General features: G+C 37.9%; 2 protein-coding genes, 2 long non-coding RNA genes and 1 pseudogene across 5 annotated transcripts in view; 3 read left to right on the top strand and 2 right to left on the bottom strand.

The window, feature by feature from the left end:
- Nucleotides 1-6,546, top strand: part of LOC149041136 (uncharacterized) — a 15,659-nt gene extending 9,113 nt beyond the window's left edge. The window contains exon 7 of the mRNA XM_089214443.1: nt 3-6,546. Coding sequence (XP_089070569.1) covers nt 3-48 — 46 coding nt within the window. The 3' untranslated portion in view covers nt 49-6,546. The remainder of the gene's footprint in view (nt 1-2) is intronic.
- LOC149041134 (uncharacterized) overlaps nt 1-17,360 on the bottom strand; it is an 18,230-nt gene extending 870 nt beyond the window's left edge. The window contains exons 1-2 of one of the 2 annotated variants that reach the window (XR_016189134.1): nt 13,713-17,360; nt 877-1,040 (exon numbers count right to left, since the gene is read on the bottom strand). This is a non-coding gene — a long non-coding RNA (uncharacterized LOC149041134). Of the gene's footprint in view, nt 1-813; nt 1,041-13,712 lie in introns of those variants that run through there. The other variant, XR_016189133.1, reaches the window with a different exon arrangement.
- LOC149041135 (uncharacterized) lies at nt 7,498-8,133 on the top strand (annotated as a pseudogene).
- On the top strand, nt 17,356-22,188 carry LOC113675809 (uncharacterized). Its single transcript, XM_089214442.1, has 8 exons — nt 17,356-17,525; nt 18,044-18,397; nt 18,690-18,736; nt 19,021-19,351; nt 19,829-19,860; nt 20,045-20,171; nt 20,716-20,798; nt 21,038-22,188. The coding sequence occupies exons 1-8, from the start codon at nt 17,391-17,393 to the stop codon at nt 21,081-21,083; spliced, it is 1,155 nt and encodes a 384-aa protein (XP_089070568.1). The 5' UTR covers nt 17,356-17,390; the 3' UTR covers nt 21,084-22,188.
- Nucleotides 21,861-22,710, bottom strand: LOC149041133 (uncharacterized). The gene is made up of 2 exons (XR_016189135.1): nt 22,328-22,710; nt 21,861-22,080 (listed from the first exon to the last, which is right to left on the bottom strand). It is a non-coding gene; the product is annotated as an uncharacterized LOC149041133 (long non-coding RNA).

Below are 22,710 nucleotides of genomic sequence, written 5' to 3'. Positions count from 1 at the left end.
AGCCGCTGCTGCCCCATTTGCCGTCATCAACATCTTGGTCTGACTTAATGCACCAACCACACAGAATGGATATTGTTTTGAAATGACAATCGATTATCTCATTCATGGTTTCAAAACTTAAAAGTTTTGAAACTTTTTAAAAGCTTAAGTAGAGTGCCTCATTGGGAATAACCATTTGTCGCAAAAGGGCCAAAGCATTTAGCTATTAGGTGTAAACATTTTGAAATGTGTCAAAATCTTAGACTGTTTAGTGTCTTATCTGTTAACGCAGGAACGAAGTTACACAATCTATTCTAGTATCAGTAACGGAGACCGTTGGCTCCCGTCTCGCTGAGTTGCACTCTGCGAACCGGAAGTGTTAGCTTGTTGCACGTGGAATGAGTTGACAGACAGCTGACAAGTTGGTAAAGAGGAGCAAATGGAAAGATTTAGTGTGACAATTAAAGTCGGAGAACACTGCTCTACTTTCGCAGTTAAAAAAAATCTTATAGATTCTCTTATAGAAGTTCGGAATATGGGGTCATTTGTTTATGTAATCGTATGAGCCCTCGGGCAAATAAGGGTTGATGTCACTTGTATTTTCAAAGTTTTCCCCAAAATTGCCCAAGTCACGAAGCGTCGTGGGAAATTTTGGGAAAAATATAAGTGAAATTAATTGAAAATACAAGTAAAATTAATCCTTAATTGCCCGAGGGCACTTGAGTATTACACGAAGGGCAAATTTTTTGAGGGAACTGTATTCGCGCTCGATGTCCGCGCGACGAAGCCCTTTTTATGCCGCCGCAAATGTCAAAACAAATGTAACTGACCAATAGATTCAATGAACACTTTATTTTAAAATGCATTGAAAAACGTTACACGGCTTCATCTACTTACATTGCAATCAATAAGTCGTTGCCGCAAACAGTAAAAGGTTAAATCAGCATCAAGCAATCATGTCCTCTTGATCACCAAAATTAAAGTGCCCTCGTGATTAAGAAAAAATGCCCTCTGTCTCAGTCAATTAGCATTCAGTCATTCTGCCCCGCATGTGATAAAACCTGAAACATTTTACCGCCTTGTGAAAATCATGGATTTTATTTAACCATTATATTTTCAAATAGTAATGTTATTAATTATGGAGAATGTTTTAATTGTACTTTGCAATTCTTCTACATGATCTCCTCGGCAAATACCGACGTGGATGCCGGCTTCCTTCCCTCTGCATAACATGTCATCTGTTTTTAGCAACACTGACCATTAATCTAAGTATTGACCTCTGGAAGTAAAAATTCCGAAACATTCCGAAGCGGAAATTTTACCCTTACAACTACTGTTCTCAGAGTGCTGCTCACTAGTCTAGTTTTAAAAAAAATACATAGAAAAATCTGTTTAAAAAAATTTTGACAACAATTAGGAAAGCCTTTTAAACTGTTCTACTGATCATGATGCCATGGTATGTGATGAATTAATGGTAAAACGATTTTTGAGGTTTTATTTTAAGCTCTGAAATTCCTGTTTATTTTCTTTCGTAATATTGTCATAACTCCCAACACAGCGGATTCCATGACCGCAGGGCAGGTTTTGGAATCTGCTTCCAAGAGTGAAAGTCGCATTTAGATGATGGAATGATTATTCTTCCAAATCAGGAACTTCGATTTTGATGAGATCCCGTGGATCCCGCGTACGTGCCGTAGCAAGACCGTATTTAAATAAGGTATGTAATCTGTAGCCTTAAGAAGTCAAACTTGTTTAATTAAGTACTGATGTCTTCGAGTAGATTTTATTCCTCTGTTGATTTGATGCGGTGGCATGAAAACTTGATTCAAAAGCTAAGTTTTCCGTTGGTATGCTAAGAAAAGTTGAGAGATGCCATAAGCGCTTAACAGACCCCAGTCATGACATGTGAAAAGAATACCTTCATTTGGCGAATAAGGAGTGCGAGTTTCAGCGAAGTGTACATCAATGCGGCTTGAGCAAAATGCCTGACCTTTCGAGTTTTCATACCAGCCTGAGTATTCATTCAGGAAAATGTTCAGCCCTGATATTGAGACATTCACCTTCTTATACTGAGCAGAATGAAAAAGAGAAACGAATGATTCGGCGAAACCTCGAAACCGAAACTGGAAATCTTGGGATATTGTTAATCATATCAAACATGATATATGAGCCAAAAGTACAAACATTCGAAGTACAAAAATTCAAAATTTCACTTCTGGTAATGTAGTGTGATTTGTAGCTATAAGTGTTCGTTATGAAAGCCGAGTGATCTGTATCTTGCACATGCATGGGTCACATACTTTCAGTATTACTGTGTTCAAAACTTCCTCATACAAATACATATTTGGTTCTGTTATCAAATCGATATCGATATGGGAATCTGAAGTCCGGCTGACCACATGTTTCAACATTGTTGTTTAAATCAGTTATTTTTGCTCCTGGGTGAAAAGAGATTGTCCATTTGTTCAATGTCTGTCCAAAAACGAATGACTGTTTATAGCCTATCAAAAATGTAACTCGTATCAAATAGCCATGTAATTATCCAAAATTTAACTCATACATATAGCTATGTAATTATCTCTTTCATCATCAACAATTTTTCGATAGACTTGGCAGATGTAACTCCAGGTTTGTAGTATATGGCTCAGACACAAACACTTTTTGCCTTTTTGTTTTATTTCTCTCAAGATTCATCGTCTCTCTACCTTGATAAAGCGAACAAAGCTTTCAGAGCAACTCTCTCGCGAAATTCTAAGCGGAAAAAGGCGGCACGCATGTGTATATACTTGTCCTTACGACGGTCAAGTTAAACATTTATAACAAGAAGCTTCTTTAATAAGCCTAAATTGCTCAGTCCTTGTGTATGCATAGTCAATTTTAACAGCCAAATATCTCGTCAACACAGATTCCATTTTTAGAGAGCTTCTCCTGGAGAGAGTGTATGTGTAAATTGTCACGGATAAAGAAAGCGCTTTCGGTTTTTCTTCCGTTTTCCCTCAAGTCATAAACAAAAGAATTTTATCTCACCACATTAGTTTCATTTTTAGGTGTTAAATCTACAAAATTGTATCTGCTTTTATTTCCAATCTATAACCGATTTACTGTTACAATTCCAGTCGACTTCCGAGGACTCGAACTCTCCCTAACTCGACATTGCGCCAACGCGAACCTAATCTGATCATGATTTCCCCCTGATGTCCGTTATACATTTACTGAAATTTTATCCTCGATAACTCAAATCTCCTGCTCCCCCTTCAGGTAATCCTCTTTATATTTTTACCCTCGATAACTCGAATCAAGGTAAATCACGCCCTCCAATAAGTGACAAATCGAAACAAACAGTGAACTGCAGTCCAAACCATTTAATTTGTATTGAAGCAGCCGTTTAATCTTTGACGAATATGTATACCAAAGGAATAATAATAAAAATAAAAAAAAAGTGAACATCGTTTTTCCCTCATTTGTGGTCCTTTGTTTTCTACTCCCGAGTCTTTTCCCGTGGAAGTTCAAGTTATCGGAAGTCAACTACATTTCTCATGGAAAAATAACTAGTATGCGAGCCTCGAATTCAAGTGCTTGTCCGAGCTCCCAAATTTGCGAGGTGAGGGATCATGAAACGATGTCACCATGAAGGATGTACGGATTCTATTTGTTTTACAAACTTAGTCCTCTCGGAGTGCCTTCTACTTGTTTACAACCAGACAGACCAACGAGAGCTTACGTAAAAGACTGCTGGTACTATCGATTTGGCTAATCTTTCGAAACCTCTGAGATTGTTCGGAGGTTTATCGCAAGTTTACGGAAAGATGAAGATTTCAAAACATTTAGAACCGTTCGAATTAGACTCGCTTCTCTTAAAGTGTGTCTTTTGTTAAACTCAATCTTTTGGTAAAATAGATCACAAAACATAAGCGAGAAAGGAAACCTACAAAATATTTAATGAAAGTTGATTCCATTGAAGAAGTAAGTCTTCCGCCCTGGAATACCCTCAAAAACATCCGCGGGGCTTCCCCGTTGAAAATATGAATGTCTAGTTAACCGTGACGTCAACATGAACTGAGCCGTGTTGGTTTTTCAATTGTTCGTCAAAATCTTCGTACTCCATTTTCCTCTGCTGGTACCTACATTAACCAGATGAAGAAACGCAATTCGGAAAGGCTAGAGAGATGAGCTAAGGAGATCTCATTAACATCATTGACGCTATGCTTGTTTACTTTGACAAAACAGGCCCAGACTTTCGCCATCTTCGATGAATGTTGTGAATGTTTTGGGGTAACATCTAATCACATGATCGTAGTTGTAACAATAGTTATACCAAATGGGTTTACCACCAAAATAGGACATTGCTACCTCTCCATCGGACAGTGCAAAGTCGCTCTGATATGTATACATAGAATACAAACAATATTATTTCGTCCGCTTCGCTATAACTTCGCTTTCTACGTTGGTCGGAAAATCGCAGGGCTTACAGTGACATCAGGACAAGAAATAGAAAAGTGATATGATGTATATTAGAATTACTCTGGTGATAATTCAAAAGAAACATTCGATTCCGTGTTTCATTCCGTAGTTTTTTTTTTGTTTTGTTATATTGTTTTTTTTTTTTTAACAGGAGGTCTTTGTTTCAAGTGAACTAAGACTGGAATAACAACGGTAACTAAACTTACTATCAGTGTTAACGATTCTTGCCTCAACTGAAGTCTCTGCGTTTAGCGAGTTCGAAATCGAAATTTAAGTAATACACAACACGCGAAGAAAAGAGACATTGTCAAGGCATCGCTTTCGACAGATGTGAATAATATATTACGACAAGAGGGAACTGTAGCTTCTCAACCATACGTGCTCGGTAGATTTTCTAGGAAAACTGGTCGCTTTCTCCAGCTATCAAAGAAGCATATACAAGAATTTTCGAAATCTATTTATGTGTTAGACACAACATAAGGTTTTTTAGAATGTTGAACGCTTTGGAATTGGTTGTACGTAATTTTCATTATGAACAAGCAGGGAATACATATGTTTTGACTTCTTTGTGGGTTTACAAATACAACTGATACAATAGAAGGAAAGCTGCATCAAAACCCTGTGCATTCACTATTGTTTATTAGAGCATTTTCAAGAATGGATTTGCTATGAAGTGAATCACACAATAGTCCCTCATTGTTGTCACAGCAAACATTAATTAAAAGCTCAATTCAGCTCCACAACATCAACAGTTTGGAGTAGATCAGATGATAATATACAACCATTTAAATATATATTTTCATAGTCTTTTTCCATTGTCTTCAATAGTAGCTTAAGTGTTTGAATTCCAATAACTACATGATTTAATAAAAGACTAACAGAGAGAGTAGATGACCATAACACAACTTAAATTGAAATTTATGCTTTTAAGTGATAATACTTCAAGAAGCACACATGTACCTCGAGGATGGCCTCTTGCATGAGAATTAAATGTTTTGAACCCCATATCAGCATTACAATAGATAGAAACACCAATAACTCCCACAGTTAATACAAAATTGGTGCAGTTTTGTGATAATAGTGATTCAAAGACATTGTAAAGAGGTACAGGACTGATATACTTCTATTTGTCTCTGGATATACAGTACCAGTGTAAATTTCACTGTATTCTAGTTCATAGTCAGTTTCAAGCACATTTAATATTGTAGGTAATTCTGTCTGCATCAAATAGGACTGTTAAGACAAACTTGATTACAACTGATTTCCAGTACTCATTACTTGAATGAGGTCATTTGTAGAACTGATTCCTTGTTTGCTGTTATAAATAAAGCAGCACAAACTCATTGCAACACACTGTTGTCCAGCATTTTATCCAAATACAAACTTACTACCTTGGCTTTATAGTGCTGCTACCGTTTTGCTGGGATCAACATACACTGAGCGAGGGCCAGGTTTCTTTTCTATATCTGTGCTCAGCTGAGATTTACGATAATTTGCTACATGGGTTTGACTCTTGAAAAGACACATAACTTTGTTACAAGACAACAGTGAGCAATACCGTCTACCTCGAGATTTTAACTTTATTAAACCTTTACGTATTGTCTCAAAGGATTTAAGCATATGTTTCCTAACCTTAATATAACAATGCATTTTCGAAGACTTAGTGTACTCGAACAAATAAATTTGAAAACAAATTCTCTAACCTTTCTGTTCTTGTTCCTCAGACGTTGTAGATTTTGTACCGGAATTCTACTTGGTTCACGATCACGTCCTAAAATACGATGTCACTTCTGAAGATGCTTTTGATCAAGATCGAGATTTGTTCTAGTCCTGGCCAGGGCAAGGCGTTGTGCTCTTGAGACGTGCGGGGAAAAAAAAATGCGAGCTTCGCTTTTAAGCTTGGCTAAATCTATATATTATGATTCTCGATAGGGTTCAGTCATAAATGTTCGCCTGTAATTTGATCTCTTGTTAGGCATGCGGATCGACCCGTTCCGAAAATGCTCAACTTATTTTCGTGAGGGTCGACAGCGAACGGCGTGTTCGTTTCTATGTGATTTCAGCTCCTTTAAATAGTATCCGTGTTATAAAACTTTCGAACAACAATGTGCTCAGCGATGTGCACTATTCCATGCATGCGCTTCAAAGCCCAGACGGCACAGCGGCGGAGAAAAGCTCAAGTCCGTCTCTTAGGAATGCTCAAGTAATGCACGTGATCATAAACAACGTACCTACATGTTAACCTTCTCATTCTAGGGGTCGGTTGACACTAACTATGAGTTTCCATTGGCCGCGATATAAAAAAAACAAAATGAGGACAAAAGATTTAGACAATTGATCATGTGACTGCTTAATTTACGCACCCACGGGCCTAAAAAAGAAAGCCACACTTTTTTCGCACACATATGAAATTTGGATGACTTTTCGCTACACGGCGCCTTGAATACTCACTCGAAATACTCCTGGGACTTATCTTGGAACTGAACAACGGTAAGCATAATTGCCAACAAGCTCAGCGACTTCAAAGTTATGGTCAGATATTGATAGAGATATTTAAAAAATGATTGGGTTCGCGAATTTGTTAGTGTGTACAGAGACTTCATGCTGCATGAAATTTATTAATAAGAAGCAAGACGAAACTGGACAAAGAACGTTTCGGGATGAAAGCTTTATTCAACGCAGTTTCTTTTTTTTCTGTCAGAAGCGAAAAACGTGCGAATTGCTTATGGGTAAGAATTCATCACGGCAAAGATCGCCTTTTCCTTAAAATTATGAACCATTCTCAGCGTTCGTTGCAAAATAAGTAATATTAACCCCCTGCGTTGTTGAAGTCGAATGACCTTTTTCAACGTGTGGTATCTGTCGGGCTTCACCCTGTCTTCTACATGAAGTAAGAGCCGGCCTGGGTGCGAAATCACAGAAAAATTTCAAGATGGCGGCTAAAGGCAAATGTTCTCGCCCAGAGAATTCGAAGGGTTTTTTAAGACGTTAGAAGAGGGAGCCCGTGTGAAATTGGAAAGGATACAATGAAAAAATAAAAATTGTGCTGAAGGAAAAATGCATCAAATCGAGGTAAGCACGAAATTTTTAACGAATGCGATGGCTACTTGCACTAAAGTTGACTGTGTTTTTGAAGTGTCGTCACACGCTCTGTAGATCGCCGAGAGAGATAAAAGTAGCAACAAGGTAAAAATCCACTTCATCAGATGTTCGAATGAATATGTTGACTAGAGAGATGCCGAACAACTGGCGAACAATGAGTAACTAGCTCTCGGCCGTTACGCGCGACGATTTTTCACGAGCGACGATTTTTCACGAGCGACGATTTTTCACGAGTGATCAATCTTTGGAAGACAAGGCAAGTCCTATGTTGTCGTCTTTTTGGAAAAATAAAAATTCGGCCTATTTTCAAGCAAACGGGAATCTCCTGAAGTGCGAATAGAGGAATGCATCGATATAAATATTTACTAGGAATACTTAGCAGACAATGGAGTTGTGAAGAAGTCAAAAGGAAGAAATGTTCATTGTAGTAATAAGAATCGCAAGCTTTGTAATATTCTGGGAAATAAATGGTACGAGAGGATACTGAACGTCTGTGGAGATTTGTGTTATGTAGTTGCAGGAAAGGTACGATTTTAGATTCATGAAAATAATTCAGTTAGGTAATTTGTTTACATTGGGATAACCTCTTAAGAATGTAACAGTGATTTATGGAAGTAATATTGATGCTGCTGGGTGAAAAGCATCATATATGGGAATCCTATCTAAAATGATGAGGGATGTAACTAACATAAAGGGCCTCTATTGATTTCACAAAACACGAACGAAAACTGGATAGACAAGTAGACTCATAGTTAGATATGGAATATGAAAATTTAATCACGAGTTTTCTGAAATTACTCAAACTGAACAATGATTATTAAACTTTCTTAAACAGTAGTTTAAGTCAGTTTAAGAATCATTGTTCAGTTTAACATGCTTGCATAGTATTGGGTATTTGACCATTTTCACATTGTTTAACCCACTTCCATTCAATTTAATCACATGGGATGGGGAAAACATAGTTTGAATTCACGTTTTACATTCTGACATGCAAGTCAAATTGTTGTGTCCCTGTGCAGCACAATTACTGCAGTTAAAAATTCTACTTTTCCTTTGGCATCCAAGGTCCCCTAAATATCTCATGCAGCTTCTTTTCTGTACAGTCTGTGAAAATACATCAAGACCTCGTTGGTGGGTTAACGTAAAGTAATCTTTCTTTGTTTTAATATTCAGCTTCTCAAAGCCTTGCTGAGTGAAGGAGCAAATTTGGCCACACAGTTTGAAGAACTTGAGCACTTGCCAAAAAAGAACGTGCATGTATGAAGTCACATGCTTGGTGTGATATACCGGTAGTTGTAGGAATTGATCCATGAATGCCTTAGATTTCTGTTGAAACTGTTCAGTACTAAAGGCGAAGATTTGACTTCATCATGTCAGTTATGGCTATAAATTGAGTCCACAACTGTGAAATCAATGTTCCTAAATAATTTAACTCTTCTGGGCTAATTATATCCCATCCTGCTTCCCTAATTCTGTCTTGAATTTTCCAAGATCTAGGCAGATGCTTGCATATCATAAGTTTGTGGTATGCTTCATTTGAAACATCAAATCTCTCTTTGATGTAGAGAGGTAAATTTACTTCATCAATGTTCTCATTAGTCAGTTCTTCAGTTTGAGATGAGGTTTGAATATGTTCCTCATCAACCAAGTTAAGAGTCTCGTATTCATGAGTGTTCTCATCAAATATTTCAATTTTAGTGCCCACAAAATTATGAAGCCCAAGAAATGACAGTGATGTTTCACAATCTGTGACCATTTGTTCTCGAACTCTAGATTGATGCTTTTTGTGCAGTGTAATCTGAAAATGTTTTCTTTTGGCAGGGCCTCTTGATTTCTGTTCCTTTTGCAGTCTCATTAATTTCTGAACTTGTCTTTTAAATTTAACAGCAATTTTCTTAATGTAAGCCTTTGCTTCCTTTTAACTTCTCCCCAATTTTGCCTATCTTGCACCTCTCCTCTTTCAGATCATCTTCAAGCTTTCTTTTCTGCCCCCTCAATTCACTGTTTTCATTTTGTAGCCTTGCAGAGCCCAGTTCATTGTAATAAATCTTAAAACTCCACATTGAATATTTACTACTAGTCCACTGGGAAAAGAACCTTTTAAATCTATTGCCTACTTGGGTTTTGGCTTTCACTAGTGCTTGATTTAATCTCCAGATCTATATTCTGAACTCCTGTACAAGTCTAGAATTAAATTTACTCTCACTCTAGGAACATTGCATTTCTGGCATACTTTTCCCATCAGAATCATTGAAACAGAGTCCAATTTAGGCAGGTTATCCCTCTTATCCATTTCTTCTGCTTCTTGTTCAGCTGATTTGTACATTTTGTAAAGAAATGCCAAAGCAAAGTACACATAGACAGAAAAACAAACAGATGAGATTAATTGTGGATATATGAAACTAGGCAGTTATTCCTTATAAATTTTGACCATGAACTTGACTTCCTTGTTTATATAGGACTGAAATGAGGAATAATACTTTTTGTGGCTGTTATTCCTGCCATTATTATTTCCAGTATTTCCCTTGTCTTTTTCATTGTTTGGCACTGCTTCTACAACACAAACCAAGGCAAGCGTAATCTCAAACACAGTGAGGGACTGGAAGCCTCACAAGATCACAAACATCTGTAGACTGTGATTGTAAAAAAAATAAAAATGAAAAAATAACAAAAAAGCTGTTAATGTAGCATCATATAAAACCTTCACACCTAAGAACCTCCGGATATTTCCTCAGGTATTTCAACCCCTATTGATTGCTTGGTTTATTTAATGTTAAAATTTAGATGATAGAAAAGGAGGATATGTGTTGCCAGATTCATAGATAAATATGAAACAATTACCTCTGTGTTTCCATCAGAAGTGTCTTCTTGGAGTACCCAAGATGTGAGTATAATGGATCTTTTGAGCAATTTACTCACAGTGAAGTAGATAGTAAAACTATGGCCCGAGAAGGGCTTTGGATGACAACAGACCTCTTTTTTTTTTTTTTTTCTCCTAACAATGGAACCCTTTTCTTCACAATTTCCTTACATAATTGGTCTTCTCGATTTCTTCTTTGATACTGAATACTATGCTATTCTGATGTAGAACTATTTTACACTGGTACATTTCCATACTCTTGCATGGCCTCTACAATGCCTACTTTTCTGCGTTTTGTTTAAACAAATGAATAGAATTTGTTTCTACTTATGTGTCTTTGACAACAACAATGGCAATCCATCATTCCATGAAAAACAGCCTCCTGCCATTGCAGCTTGCAGCAGCTTTGGCTGGATGTCATATCACACATTGACTGGTGGTTTACAAGTGAAAACTTTCACACAAAAAAAAACAAACAACAGTAACACAAGTATAAACAATCTAAATTTACCATTGTTAATACTTTACTTCTGGCCTGATCAATCCCTTCTGTAAATCATACTTCCCTCTGTGGAGTCTATCATTTTCCTATCAACTAATAAAAAATTGTATTGATTCTCCCATAGGTCATTATTTGGTGACCATATTGCTAACAAGGAGAAAAAATGACCCTGGGCTCGAGATTGCATTTTCTATTGAATATGAGTATTGCACATTCAAAAAAGTGCATGTTTCAAATGAGATAGTTGCTTAAAAGTAATGACAACCTGATTAACATGAATTTTTGTGCAGTTCTCGGATATATTTTTACATTTCTCGATAGAGCAAAAGCCAAATGGGGACAAAAAAAGTTTTGAAGCAAGTTCTATCTGGTAGAGAGGCAATTTGTCTGCAAATGTTCTGTAAATTTTGTTTGATGTGAGAAACCGCTGGTATGTAGCTGCATCAGTTTCTCACAAAAGAAATGCAGGAAAATATGTCAGAAAACAACTTGACATTTTTTCCCTCTGTAACTTAGATGGAAGTGTTGAAGTCTTAAGATTGATGTGTGGTATGTGGAAGGAAGTAATTTTCTGAAAGCAAAAGATTATACAATCAAATTTGAGTCTTGCTTTATTTTTTGGGTGATCAATGTAAATGTTATTTGTGAAGGATACATGAGACCTGTCTAAGAACACAAATGTAGTGAATAGTATACTTTTGTCATATCAATGCTATCTTAAGTTAATGTTAATCATTTTAAGTACTCACTTTTTTGTAGCATTTTGTAGAATATCAACTGTACTGTTAGTGCAATGTACTTGCAATTTTAGCAAAAAAATTAAGGTTTTTTTTACATGAGTCACAACCGGTTGGGCAGATCATTACCAAAAATAAAAAAGGTCAATGTCAAGTAAAGAAAAGTTAAATAAGTCAACTATTTCCTTACAAGAATCCTTTTCATCTATCATTTCAACTGCGAGACAGAATCATATACACTCATTGCAACCTTATTTTCCAACCTATTAAATTACAAGATACGTGACAATCTGATGGTCTGAAAAGACTCTTATTACAAGCAAAACAACAAAGAACTAGTAGAGCTGATATTAACAGTATGGAATGATAAACAAAAACATTTCCAAAAGCCTTTTTTCCTAGGAACAAGACCAAAGAGGTCAGATTAAACTAATGTGGAGATTTGTTGATCTCTACATGAAATGGATGATTTACACCAATCAGATTTTAGAGAAATGAGACTTAAATCACAAGGGGACTTTAAAATTGTATTTAATGCCGTAACGGGCACTGACTTGGATGCCTATTTGAGGAAATTTATAGTTTTTGGCCAAGGGTTAGCTGTGCCAATTTTATGGCAGCCAATTAACTTATTCATACATTAGTCACTTAAGAAATTTTATAACTCTCATCCAGAAAACTCAAACCATATTTCACCTGATCACCCCTCATATTCTTTTCCAATGAAATTTGTACAAGACTTTCAGAAACTTTATTGGTAATTTTACAGTAGCAAATAAAGTATAGACACAAGTTGCATATGGCATAATAAAGCTAGTTGAGGTAAGTTTCATGGAGGAAACAAAAGATTGATAATTTAACCCAGTAGTAAGCATCTGGTACTAATGACAATCTCTTGAATACCAACTTGCAACAGTATGTGACACCTATCCATTATGTCAGTAGTACCAACTCTGGGTGTTGGGGTTACTTTACATCTCCCTGAACAGCAGAGAACATATAAGTTAATTCCTATCATCAGTCTCACTTAAGAAATAAAAATTGAAGGATCAAAACATTTCTGGCAAAGTGAAATGCTAGTCAAACTGGTTTGAAGACATTTTAACCTGAAATTCACTTTTAAATACAACAGAAATTTACTGTAGTTAACACTCTAAAGAAACAAGGAGTTCCAGCTCCAAGTCAGTAATTATTCATTTGTTGTATCATTCCTCTCATATTTTAAGAACCAGAGAAAGTTAGATAATTGTAATCTTTGAGTTTCATAGCACACTTCGACTCAAAATTCATTTCATTTGGAAGAAGTACTCTACTAAAATAAACAAGACCGAATGAAGCTGATGCCATTCGTTTTGAATAACACATAATTAACACAGTTTAAACTCATGAGACTAAGCCCACGCATTTGTTTGAGATGAATGAACTGATAAGACTGAAAGCTAAATAAATAAACAATGAATTGACGGTGAGAGTGATTTAGGGGCCATGTGGTAAATAGGTTCTACCAAAGTTTATCCTCTAGTTTAGCACTTCAAGCCCAAAAAGGCAATTAGAAAAATTCTCACAAAACACGGCAACAAAATAAGATAAAACCGGAGATGATTGAGACAAGACTATAACTGTTGTTAACCCTTAAATCCCCACAAGTGATTAACAGGTAACTTCTCTCTATAATATCTGTACACTATTCAGCAAACAGGTAATTAGAATACTCAAACCTGTCAGATAGATGTTACCTTGTTACACCAAATTCTCGTAACATGTTTACTAGGAAATGTGTAACAGCTAGAGGGGAGAATTAACTTGGGAGTTAAAGGTTTAAGACACATGCCTACATAACATGTAAAACAGACTTAGAGAGTAAAAAGGCCAAAGACAGTTGTGAGCCATGACTTAGAAAATCTACCTCAACCTCCCAAAAACGAAGAAGAAAACACGCAATTTTGTTTCAAAGTTTAGGTAAACAAAGATCAAATTCTAAACTACATTATATTATCGTAACGAATATCTCACGACCTTCTACACATACAACTTCGTGATTCACAGAAGACATCAACATCTTAAGACCAACCTTCGAGAGTTGTTGTCTCATGTGCACATCTTGATCGTCAGCAAATCAAATCTCCAACTTGAAGTTTTCGGCCTTTTTTCGCGTCTTGTTATCATTAGAAGAGCCAGAGTATCCACAGAGCATACACTTTCATCCCTCTTCAGAAAATATGACAAAAAAGGTGACGAACCCACAGGAGCGCGCTGAAAGCACCAGAATGGCGCCGAACGGGCAAATTTCGGGAAAATTTTAATTTGAAAAGTCGTGCAACCTCACGGTGAAATATCCCACGTCAAATTTGTTTACGTTCTGACGTAATAACGGGTTGGTGTGTGTAACAAGCCAGAACGGGCAATGTAGAGGAGAACACATACAAAACCAAGATGTCGGAACAACAAGATATATTTAATATAAGAAAACCGATGTCGTCAGCGGACCACGCGGTCGTGACAGTGTCACGCAATATTGTTACAGTGTGTTCTTGAGGCATGACATTCACGCAATCCGTCCAGTTGCGCTGATTGCGAGGCATTCGATGTAAGGAAACTCCACCGCTCGCACTGGGTTTCCTTCATTTTCTTCGAGTACCCTCAAAATCACCACATATGCAGAATAGAGCAGTCATGTCGATGATTTTTCGGACTTGTTCCGTGTCGCTAGCTCAGCGAAGGCGCTACCCTTACTGCTCTGAAAATCAAAGTGATGATGTCGACATCAGTTCGCTTCTGCGATTACAGTATGCTGTGTGGGCCATTTAGGCTTCCTTTAGAGGCGTATGTAACATTATTTGTAGTAGAGTCTGAGGTAAGTTTCCCGAGAGTTATCCCGTGTTTTTTAAAGTCTCTGTCAGACGAAAGCTTAAAAATTCACTTTTTTCACTACTGGCCTGGCATTCACGTGAGACAATGACAATTCCAGTTGGCTATCTGTGTTCTCTTTGGCTACATGTACACGTCGAATTTTACGAGGTAATTACATAAGGAATAACAGAAAATCCAAAAATAGCTCTTCAGGAGCTATAAAAACATGGCTCTCCAAAAATAAGTAAACTAGGACCGTGAAAAGCATGATGATCACAAAATAAATCAAACGCAGAAATTCTCGTGGATTTGTATTTCCATCTGGCGAAAGTAAGTTTTATAGTCGTCTTAATTTCATTTAATGAGATATATTCTCAACAGATTGCATGATTTATTCGAGCATGTATGAAATGAAATGTTGATCACAACTTCTGAAAGGAGCCACATCAGGAATTTTAAGTTGTCAAAAAAAGTCGTAAATTTGATAGAAACGTTCGAATAATAGTTGGCAATGGTAAAGGAAAACCAATAAGGCAAAAAGAATACAAAAGGGAAACACGGACAGTTGAAGAGAAAAAAGATTGTCGTGGACTATCACAAATAACAAACTAAAACTTAATACTCACCATGAATGTGCTCCTCAAAAGATATAAAACTGCAGATTACTAAAACAGACTGTGCAACAGAATCCAGCGTTGTTCGATGCACTTGACACACATTACCAGAATGGGAAGATACCACCCTTGGAGACAACTTGTATTAATCAAAACTTTCTCGCTTGCGGCACTCAACAGATCCGAGTCTTCCACAGAGCTCGTTTGCAGAAAGTTATGACATGTCAGTTAGCAACAAGCATTCAAACGATTGGACTCAGCACTCTATAACTAGCAATAGCAGCTCCTCCTCACTTTAGAGCCTCCCCTGTTCACCGGCTCCAGATAGAAGCGGGTCGATGCAAGAGAATTCATAACCCAGGGGGTTGAGTCCGCGGTACAGAGATCCAATGTCAGTGAATTACCAACCTGTGACACCAATGACGGGCACTTCCCCAGCGCTAGTGGCTTCAGCTGAGGCGTTGACTCGTTTAACTTCCGGGGATGAAAAGCTGCTAAGTAACAAACATCAAACAAGCTTTTCAAGTTTTGAAGACTTTTCTGTAGGAAATGAGACTCAGAGAGCATCACCTTCACTTGCAGTCAGACCATCGGCGCCCATTGTGAGATAATTAGTTGTTACCACACCAAATTTTCCTACCACCACTTGGCAGTTCTCTTCTAGCACGATTTCAGAAAGTGTAGCCCTAGTTACTTCCATTTATGATGTGTTTAGCAGTCATGGACAAGAACACGTAGGGGACTTCAACAGGCACAGTACAGGCCCAATGGAGATACCCAAGCAAAGAGAGACAAAGAACAAAAGCAATCGCTGTTTTTTTAGTATGCAATCTGAGACCGGTTTTCGAGAAGATCAAACTTGATGTTCGTCTTAGTTTGAAGCCTTTCAAAGATTTTGATGGCTCCTTTGATCCTTCTTCAACAGCTCTGACCAAGCGCTCTCAAACGCTCTCCAACGGTACATGTGTTTTTCGCATTTTAGGTGCTAGTGTTTGAGACTGATTATGGCCAAGAAAAGGCCTATTGTTATTGTTGTGTTTAGTGTTTTGCTTTACTCAGCGTTGCTTTTGTAAGGACATTTCCTATGGACACTCAATTGTGTTGTAAATCTATCTTTGATACCTTCCAAAGTAAGAGCAAATTAATTAAGCGCGAGTGTTGTATGGTACATCTACTGCTATCTTGATCACTGAACGAAAGACAGTTGAATTAGAGAGATGAAAGGAGTCACTTGACCAATGAATAACTCTACAGTGCACATGGCGACACGCCAGGCAAGCGGCTTGGTTCTCCTGTGGCTACTTGCCGGCTTGCTTGTTCGGAAATTTCACTTTCAATTAACCGGCGAAAAAAAGCTAGAGAGGAGTCCTGGAAAAGGTCGGACATAGTACAGTTTGGCAAATGGCGTGACAGCTTTTTTTTTTTTGCAGAACACAAATTTTGTTAGCCATGTTGGACTTCAACCATGCAAACACTAGCCGACTAGCCTCTGAGTTGAGAGAAAAATGATCGAATGGAACTTCTTTCCTTACCACGGTATTCATGGCCTTTGTATTGGTCCAATGCCATTGCAGCACGCCCTTTCAACCAATTACAGCGCGCGTTATATCAGAACTTTATTACAAGATGTGAGAACAAAACACTTCCAAACGAACTCAATAACAAGCCAACATTAAAACGGAATATTTTCATGGACGATGTACTGAAAAATGGCGAATCCGTGAAATTCTTCACGGGATTTCCCACTGTGGCCTGCCTACTGTCTTCCCATTATTACTTATACGCAAATAGCATTTTGTTCGGAAATGATTGAATAAATGTTATAGCTTCAGTAGAGCTTGGTACCGGATGCAGACGATGTCTAAATATACGTTTCTATCCATTGCCTGCTTATCTAGTTTTTCGAAAATTGTGAATAACGACAGTGACTGCGGGAGACAAGCATTTCACCCTTATCATGTTAGGATATCTTGCAGTTGTAATATAATGTGTTATGCGTAATAGGAATAATTAAACTCCCGATTCAGCCCAGAGGCATCTGAATGGATGTTTACAAAGCAGATTTTTCTTGTAAGCAAATTTACGACGATTTGACATACTACACCCACGCTTTCAACCTTCAATCCTTTGATCAACGTGTGAAAATCATTCGACTGCAAATGGTGGAACTTGATTCATGAGTGCACTGAATGTAGCCGGAAAACTATATCCAATCACTTTAATTTTTCCTACTCTACTTTCTGTTTGCAGAACATTGGTTTCCTTAAGTTGCAAATACCTGTATTATGGAAAACGAAGCCAGCGGTTTGACAGACTCCTTCGTGGCCAGACATACTATAGACCCTATCTTACGCTCGGATCTGCTTTCTCGTAATCAAAATGGCTCACGCCCTGACCAAGGCACATGGATGGGGGCAGAGGTAAAAAAGACTGAATACATCAAAGCTTATAGATGAGGAGAGAGACACTGATATTGCTATTCTGGAACTACGTAGCAGGTCTGCTGGGGCGGGAAGAGCGTTGCAAAAGTCATTCTCAATCACCAAAATTGAAGCCGAGATCGCAGCTTTTCTTGACTAAGACATAAAAACTGGAAAAAACTATGAGATAGAATGATCCGGCAAATTTGATCCCACAAGCTTGGTGAAAAAATTGATTTCCTTTATGACAAAAAAATACCTTAGGGAATTGCAAAATAAACTCACGAAAATCGTTGTTTTTTCGCTGTTACGACTGCCCCCTTGAGGTGCTTTGCGATATCTCTACAGGAAAAAATTTTACCAATTTTCATATACTTAAAACAAAAACAGCTCATAGATTTATGAAGCATAAAAACGAGCATTCCAAGCGGGAAAAATGGGTCTGTATCGCCCGCTCGAAGAGCTGGCCATACAATAAACATTTTTGAAAATAATCTTATTTTGTTTCATTTTTCCAGATTGCTGGGTCAAACAACATTGCTATCGACTCGTCTGCAGCTGGTTCGTATTCGAGGAACATAAGACCTTGCAATGTTGAGTCTTTAGAGTCCACGAACAACAGTCCTCTTGCGTTGGTGCAAGGAGTAGCCAGAACGACGGTCCAAATGAACAGGGGAATGCAAGAAAGAGAACAGCGTGAATTGGAGCGGGAACAACTTGAAAGGGACCAGGAAAGAAGGGAAAGAGAGATTAGAATGAGACAAAATAGAGAAGTGATGGAAAGGGAGAGAAGGGAAATGAGAAGATCTAGTGGATGGAGAGAGTGGCAAGAGGCAATTCCTGGACCTTGGTGCTCATGCCACCTTGAAGAGGTGACTAACATGTTTTTCTTTAGTTTCTTTCCTTCTAAATTGACCAGCAAGTTGTCTTTCCTTGCACCTGCTCGGGGAAAGTTGAAATGACTCAAGCGACCAACGACGGCATTTGGAAAAAGAAAAAATTACGATCTGAAAAATGAGAAAGAAAGAACCCATGAACAAATAAAACTTCTGTTGATCCCGTTTTCTAAACTCCAGTTACTGCAGTTTTGCCCGTTGCCCATCATCACTTCTTTCCACACCCCTTTTGAAATTTCTTAGTTTTATCTTTTTTTTCTTGTTTCAGTTTGTAGGAGACACCATATGCAGAAGATGCGACAGACAGAGATACTTGTAAGTCTATAGCCCTATACAGCTAATTCGTGTAATAATGCTCACTATTCAGCAAAGTTGGTGCCACAGTTGATATTGTTGCTGTTTCTGTTGTTGTTGTTTTTTTTAGGATGTCATTACAGCAATTTTCAAAGTGTTTGATTTTGTGATTCCGAAAAGGACAAAAGTAATCTGTTAGCACCAGTCAGGTCAAGTAGCAACGTTATGGGTAGATTTTTATAGAGGAACTCTGGTAGCAGTATATTGTACTGAAGAAGTCCTTTTTTTTCTCCTGGCACTAACAGAGAAAGAAACAGTGTTGCTACCAATGCAGTAGAAAATTTGGATCAACGTTTTGGTCAATCTGGTGACTCAGTGACGAACAGAAGCTATGGCAGCTCTTTGCTTGGATTGGTACAACGCGTGGAAGAAGCGTGCGCCTTGGTGGAAAGAGTGTTGAGGGAGAGAGAAAGTTCAGAGTTTGGCTGGGAAATTGAAAGAAAGGAGCATGAAATACGAACAGAAAGAGCACGGAAGAAGAGAGGAAGGGAGGCAAGACAGCTCCCCGGAGTTAGCATGTGGCCTCAGCAGCCATTTCATGCACTTCTGTGTAACTTTAGCGAGCAGTGTGAGGAGGTAAGTTAACTGAGGGCCCTGTTATTATTCATCACCTGAGGAGGAGGGGTTGAAGGATAAGAGGGGAGGAGCAATCACGTTGTTTTCAGGATCAGATGGTGGGACTCTGGTATATTGACTGCCAATGAAGAGTGGAGGGGGGGGAATCATTAGAATTCTAGAAAGACTTGGGTGGAGGGGAATCAAGTACATTTTATTTCTACAAATCCAAAATTCTCCGTCCCTCCCCCCACTATCACCCTTACGATTTGTAAGGACAGGTCCCTGAGCACCACGATGAGGGTAATAGAAAATCTTTTGCTCAAAAATTAATCTACATCTCTTGATAGCCGCCTTGTAATATTTTCCGCACGAGTGGCTAAAATACGAGCGTTCAATATGAAAAAGATATGCCATTCAATGTTAGAATTGACAGCGCTATCATTCGCTTATCAAAATTTTATCAATGTTACTAGGCAGGTTTTTTTTTTATTTTAGAATCGAAGAGGCGAAGGTTCTGGAAGACAGAGGTAAGTACAAGCAGACTGAATTCTGTAATATGCGCGCTTTTTTGACTCCTTTGGATAAATAGGTCTTCCCAGTCTGGCTCATGCTAAACATTAATTAATCAGTTTGTTCATTAATTAAACTGTTAGGAAATGAAGGATTCTTTTAATGCGGGATAAGGCTAACTACAGCTCCTTCTTTGTTTAGAATTGTAATGGATCACCCTCTGAATCACGACATCTCCAAATGTGATGTTTGTCTGAACAAACGGCTTCATGGAAAACCCAAATGCATTCCACAGTCGGGACAAGATGAATGTTGCATCTGTTTGGAGGTAATGGCTGAGATCAAAGGCCCTGATTTTAGCAACTGCAGCAAAACAAGATTGATAAACGCATATAAGGGTCACTTGATTGGCGTCTTGGAGGCTAGATGGCTAATCACTGAGTAAAGCAAAATAACTTCGTAAAACGTTGTGGTATGGTTTAGATATAAGTGTAGCAACCGAATCAAATGGCAGGGCTGTGAAATTACTACTAACACACTTAAAGTATTTCGTGCACAGGTGGATCGATTAAACAGTTCCTTGTCTGAATGACGGGCTATCATATCATCATATTTCCTTTCTTAGAGGGACTTAGAATTGATACAATTCAAATGTTAACACTCTTTGATAGACGCAAATTTTCCTTTTCATCCCTTTTCGAGATCCTCCAATCGATCAGTCAATCAAAGAACTGATAGTGACATCCGCTCCGTTTATCTCAGCACGCCAGTTTCTGTTACCAACAACAGTCCTTTTCAGGACTGCATCAACATACTGAGTACGTGTGAGTCAATTGAATGATAAATGAAATCGTTTTTCCCATTAACTGCAGGACGCCCTCAGTGGTTATCAGATCCTGCCATGCTCACACAGGGTTCACAGAGAGTGTGCTTTTGCAATGATACAGAATGGCGTGTAAGTACACCCAAGAAGTCCGCACATCTATAGTGATAAGTGTTGCTACCGGAATAGGATGATTGTTAATCAGTTCACTTTTTGATGTCCAGCCACTTTGTTAGATTTTGTGTCCAAAATCACCTCAATGGTACAAAAACTATTATAGATAAAAAAAGGTATGAGTCATAGGTAGGTCTAAACTTCTCCTTCTTAAAATTTATTCAGGATTCAGCTTATTCTACTCATTTTTATTTCAGCCGCTGCTGCCCCATTTGCCGTCATCAACATCTTGGTCTGACGTAATGCACCAACCACACAGAATGGATATTGTTTTGAAATGACAATCGATTATCTCATTTATGGTTTCAAAACTTAAAAGTTTTGAAACTTTTTAAAAGCTTAAGTAGAGTGTCTCAATGGGAATAACCATTTGTCGCAAAAGGGCCAAAGCATTTAGCTATTCGGTGTAAACATTTTGAAATGTGTCAAAATCTTAGACTGTTTAATTAGTATCTTATCTGCTAACGCAGTAACGAAGTTACACAATCTATTCTAGTATCAGTAACAGAGATAGTTGGCTCCCGTCTCGCTGAGTTGCATTCTGCGAACCGGAAGTGTCAGCTTTTTGCACGTGGAATGAGTTGACAAACAGCTGACAAGTTGGTAAAGAGGAGCAAATGGAAAGATTTAGGGTGACAACTAAAGTCGGAGAACACTGCTCTACTTCCGCAGCTAAAAAAAATCTTATAGATTCTCTTATAGAAGTTCGGAATGTGGGGTCATTTGTTTATGTAATCGTATGGGCCCTCGGGCAAATAAGGATTGATGTCACTTGTATTTTCAAAGTTTTCCCCAAAATTGCCCGAGTCACGAAGCGACGTGGGAAATTTTGGGAAAAATATAAGTGAAATTAATTGAAAATACAAGTAAAATTAATCCTTAATTGCTCGAGGGCACTTGAGTATCACATGAAGGGCAAATTTTTTGAGGGAACTGTATTCGCGCTCGATGTCCGCGCGATGAAGCCCTTTTTATGCCGCCGCAAATGTCAAAACAAATGTAACTGACCAATCGATTCAATGAACATTTTATTTTTAAAATGCAGTGAACAACGTTACACGGCTTCATCTAGTTATATTGCAATCAATAAGTCGTTGCCGCAAACAGCAAAAGGTTAAATCAGCATCAAGCCATCATGTCCTCTTGATCACCAAAATTAAAGTGCCTTCGTGATTAAGAAAAAATGCCCTCTGTCTCAGTCAATTTGCATTCAGTCATTCTGCCCCGCATGTGATAAAACCTGAAACATTATACCGCCTTGTGAAAATCATGGATTTTATTTAACCATGATATTTACAAATAGTAATGTTATTAATTATGGAGAATGTTTTAATTGTACTTTGCAATTCTTCTAATACCGTCACTATGTTCTCTGATGTATATTTTTTTATTCCGGAGGAAGTAAACAACCGATCGGAAATGGGTTTTAGAACAGTGTAGACAAAATATTAACTTTTTAAAGTAATTTAAATCAATGTTTAACATACCTGTTAACTGTGACGGAAATAAATTATCCGCATGCCATTAAATGGCCAATATTTTGACCGTTAGCCGCAAAAGCTTTCACCTCATTGACGCCCTTTGAATCAGTCTCGTACTTAGACCTTTCACGGCCGAGCGGTATGATCTTGATAGGAAAGATGGTACGTTTCTTAACTTATTTGGTGGAGAAATAAAGAACGGGATTTTTTTGTCTAAACACGAACGATTTTGAACGCGGTAGAATTACAGATGTTTTCCTTTTGTTTTTTATAGGCTATCGGTTAACCCCATTGAGCTTGAGATCTTCTCATACGTGAATACATACGCGCTTACACATATACTTTGATTTCCGTATTTTTGAGGCATTGCATTGAGACATTGCATCAAT

The sequence above is a fragment of the Pocillopora damicornis genome, chromosome 8 (assembly GCF_964200805.1).
Source record: "Pocillopora damicornis chromosome 8, jaPocDami1.2, whole genome shotgun sequence".
NCBI classification, from domain to species: Eukaryota; Metazoa; Cnidaria; class Anthozoa; order Scleractinia; family Pocilloporidae; genus Pocillopora; species Pocillopora damicornis.
Note: the sequence above shows the minus strand (reverse complement) of the source record. Positions and strands in the feature narration are given on the sequence as shown.

What these genes read in the sequence shown, in the direction of transcription:
- LOC113675809 (XM_089214442.1), top strand. Translation starts at nt 17,391, where the DNA reads ATGGAAAACGAAGCCAGCGGTTTGACAGACTCCTTCGTGGCCAGACAT. An exon ending in GCACATGGATGGGGGCAGAG is followed by an intron (nt 17,526 to 18,043) that starts GTAAAAAAGACT and finishes TCATTTTTCCAG; the next exon opens with ATTGCTGGGTCAAACAACAT. An exon ending in TTAGCGAGCAGTGTGAGGAG is followed by an intron (nt 19,352 to 19,828) that starts GTAAGTTAACTG and finishes TTTTTATTTTAG; the next exon opens with AATCGAAGAGGCGAAGGTTC.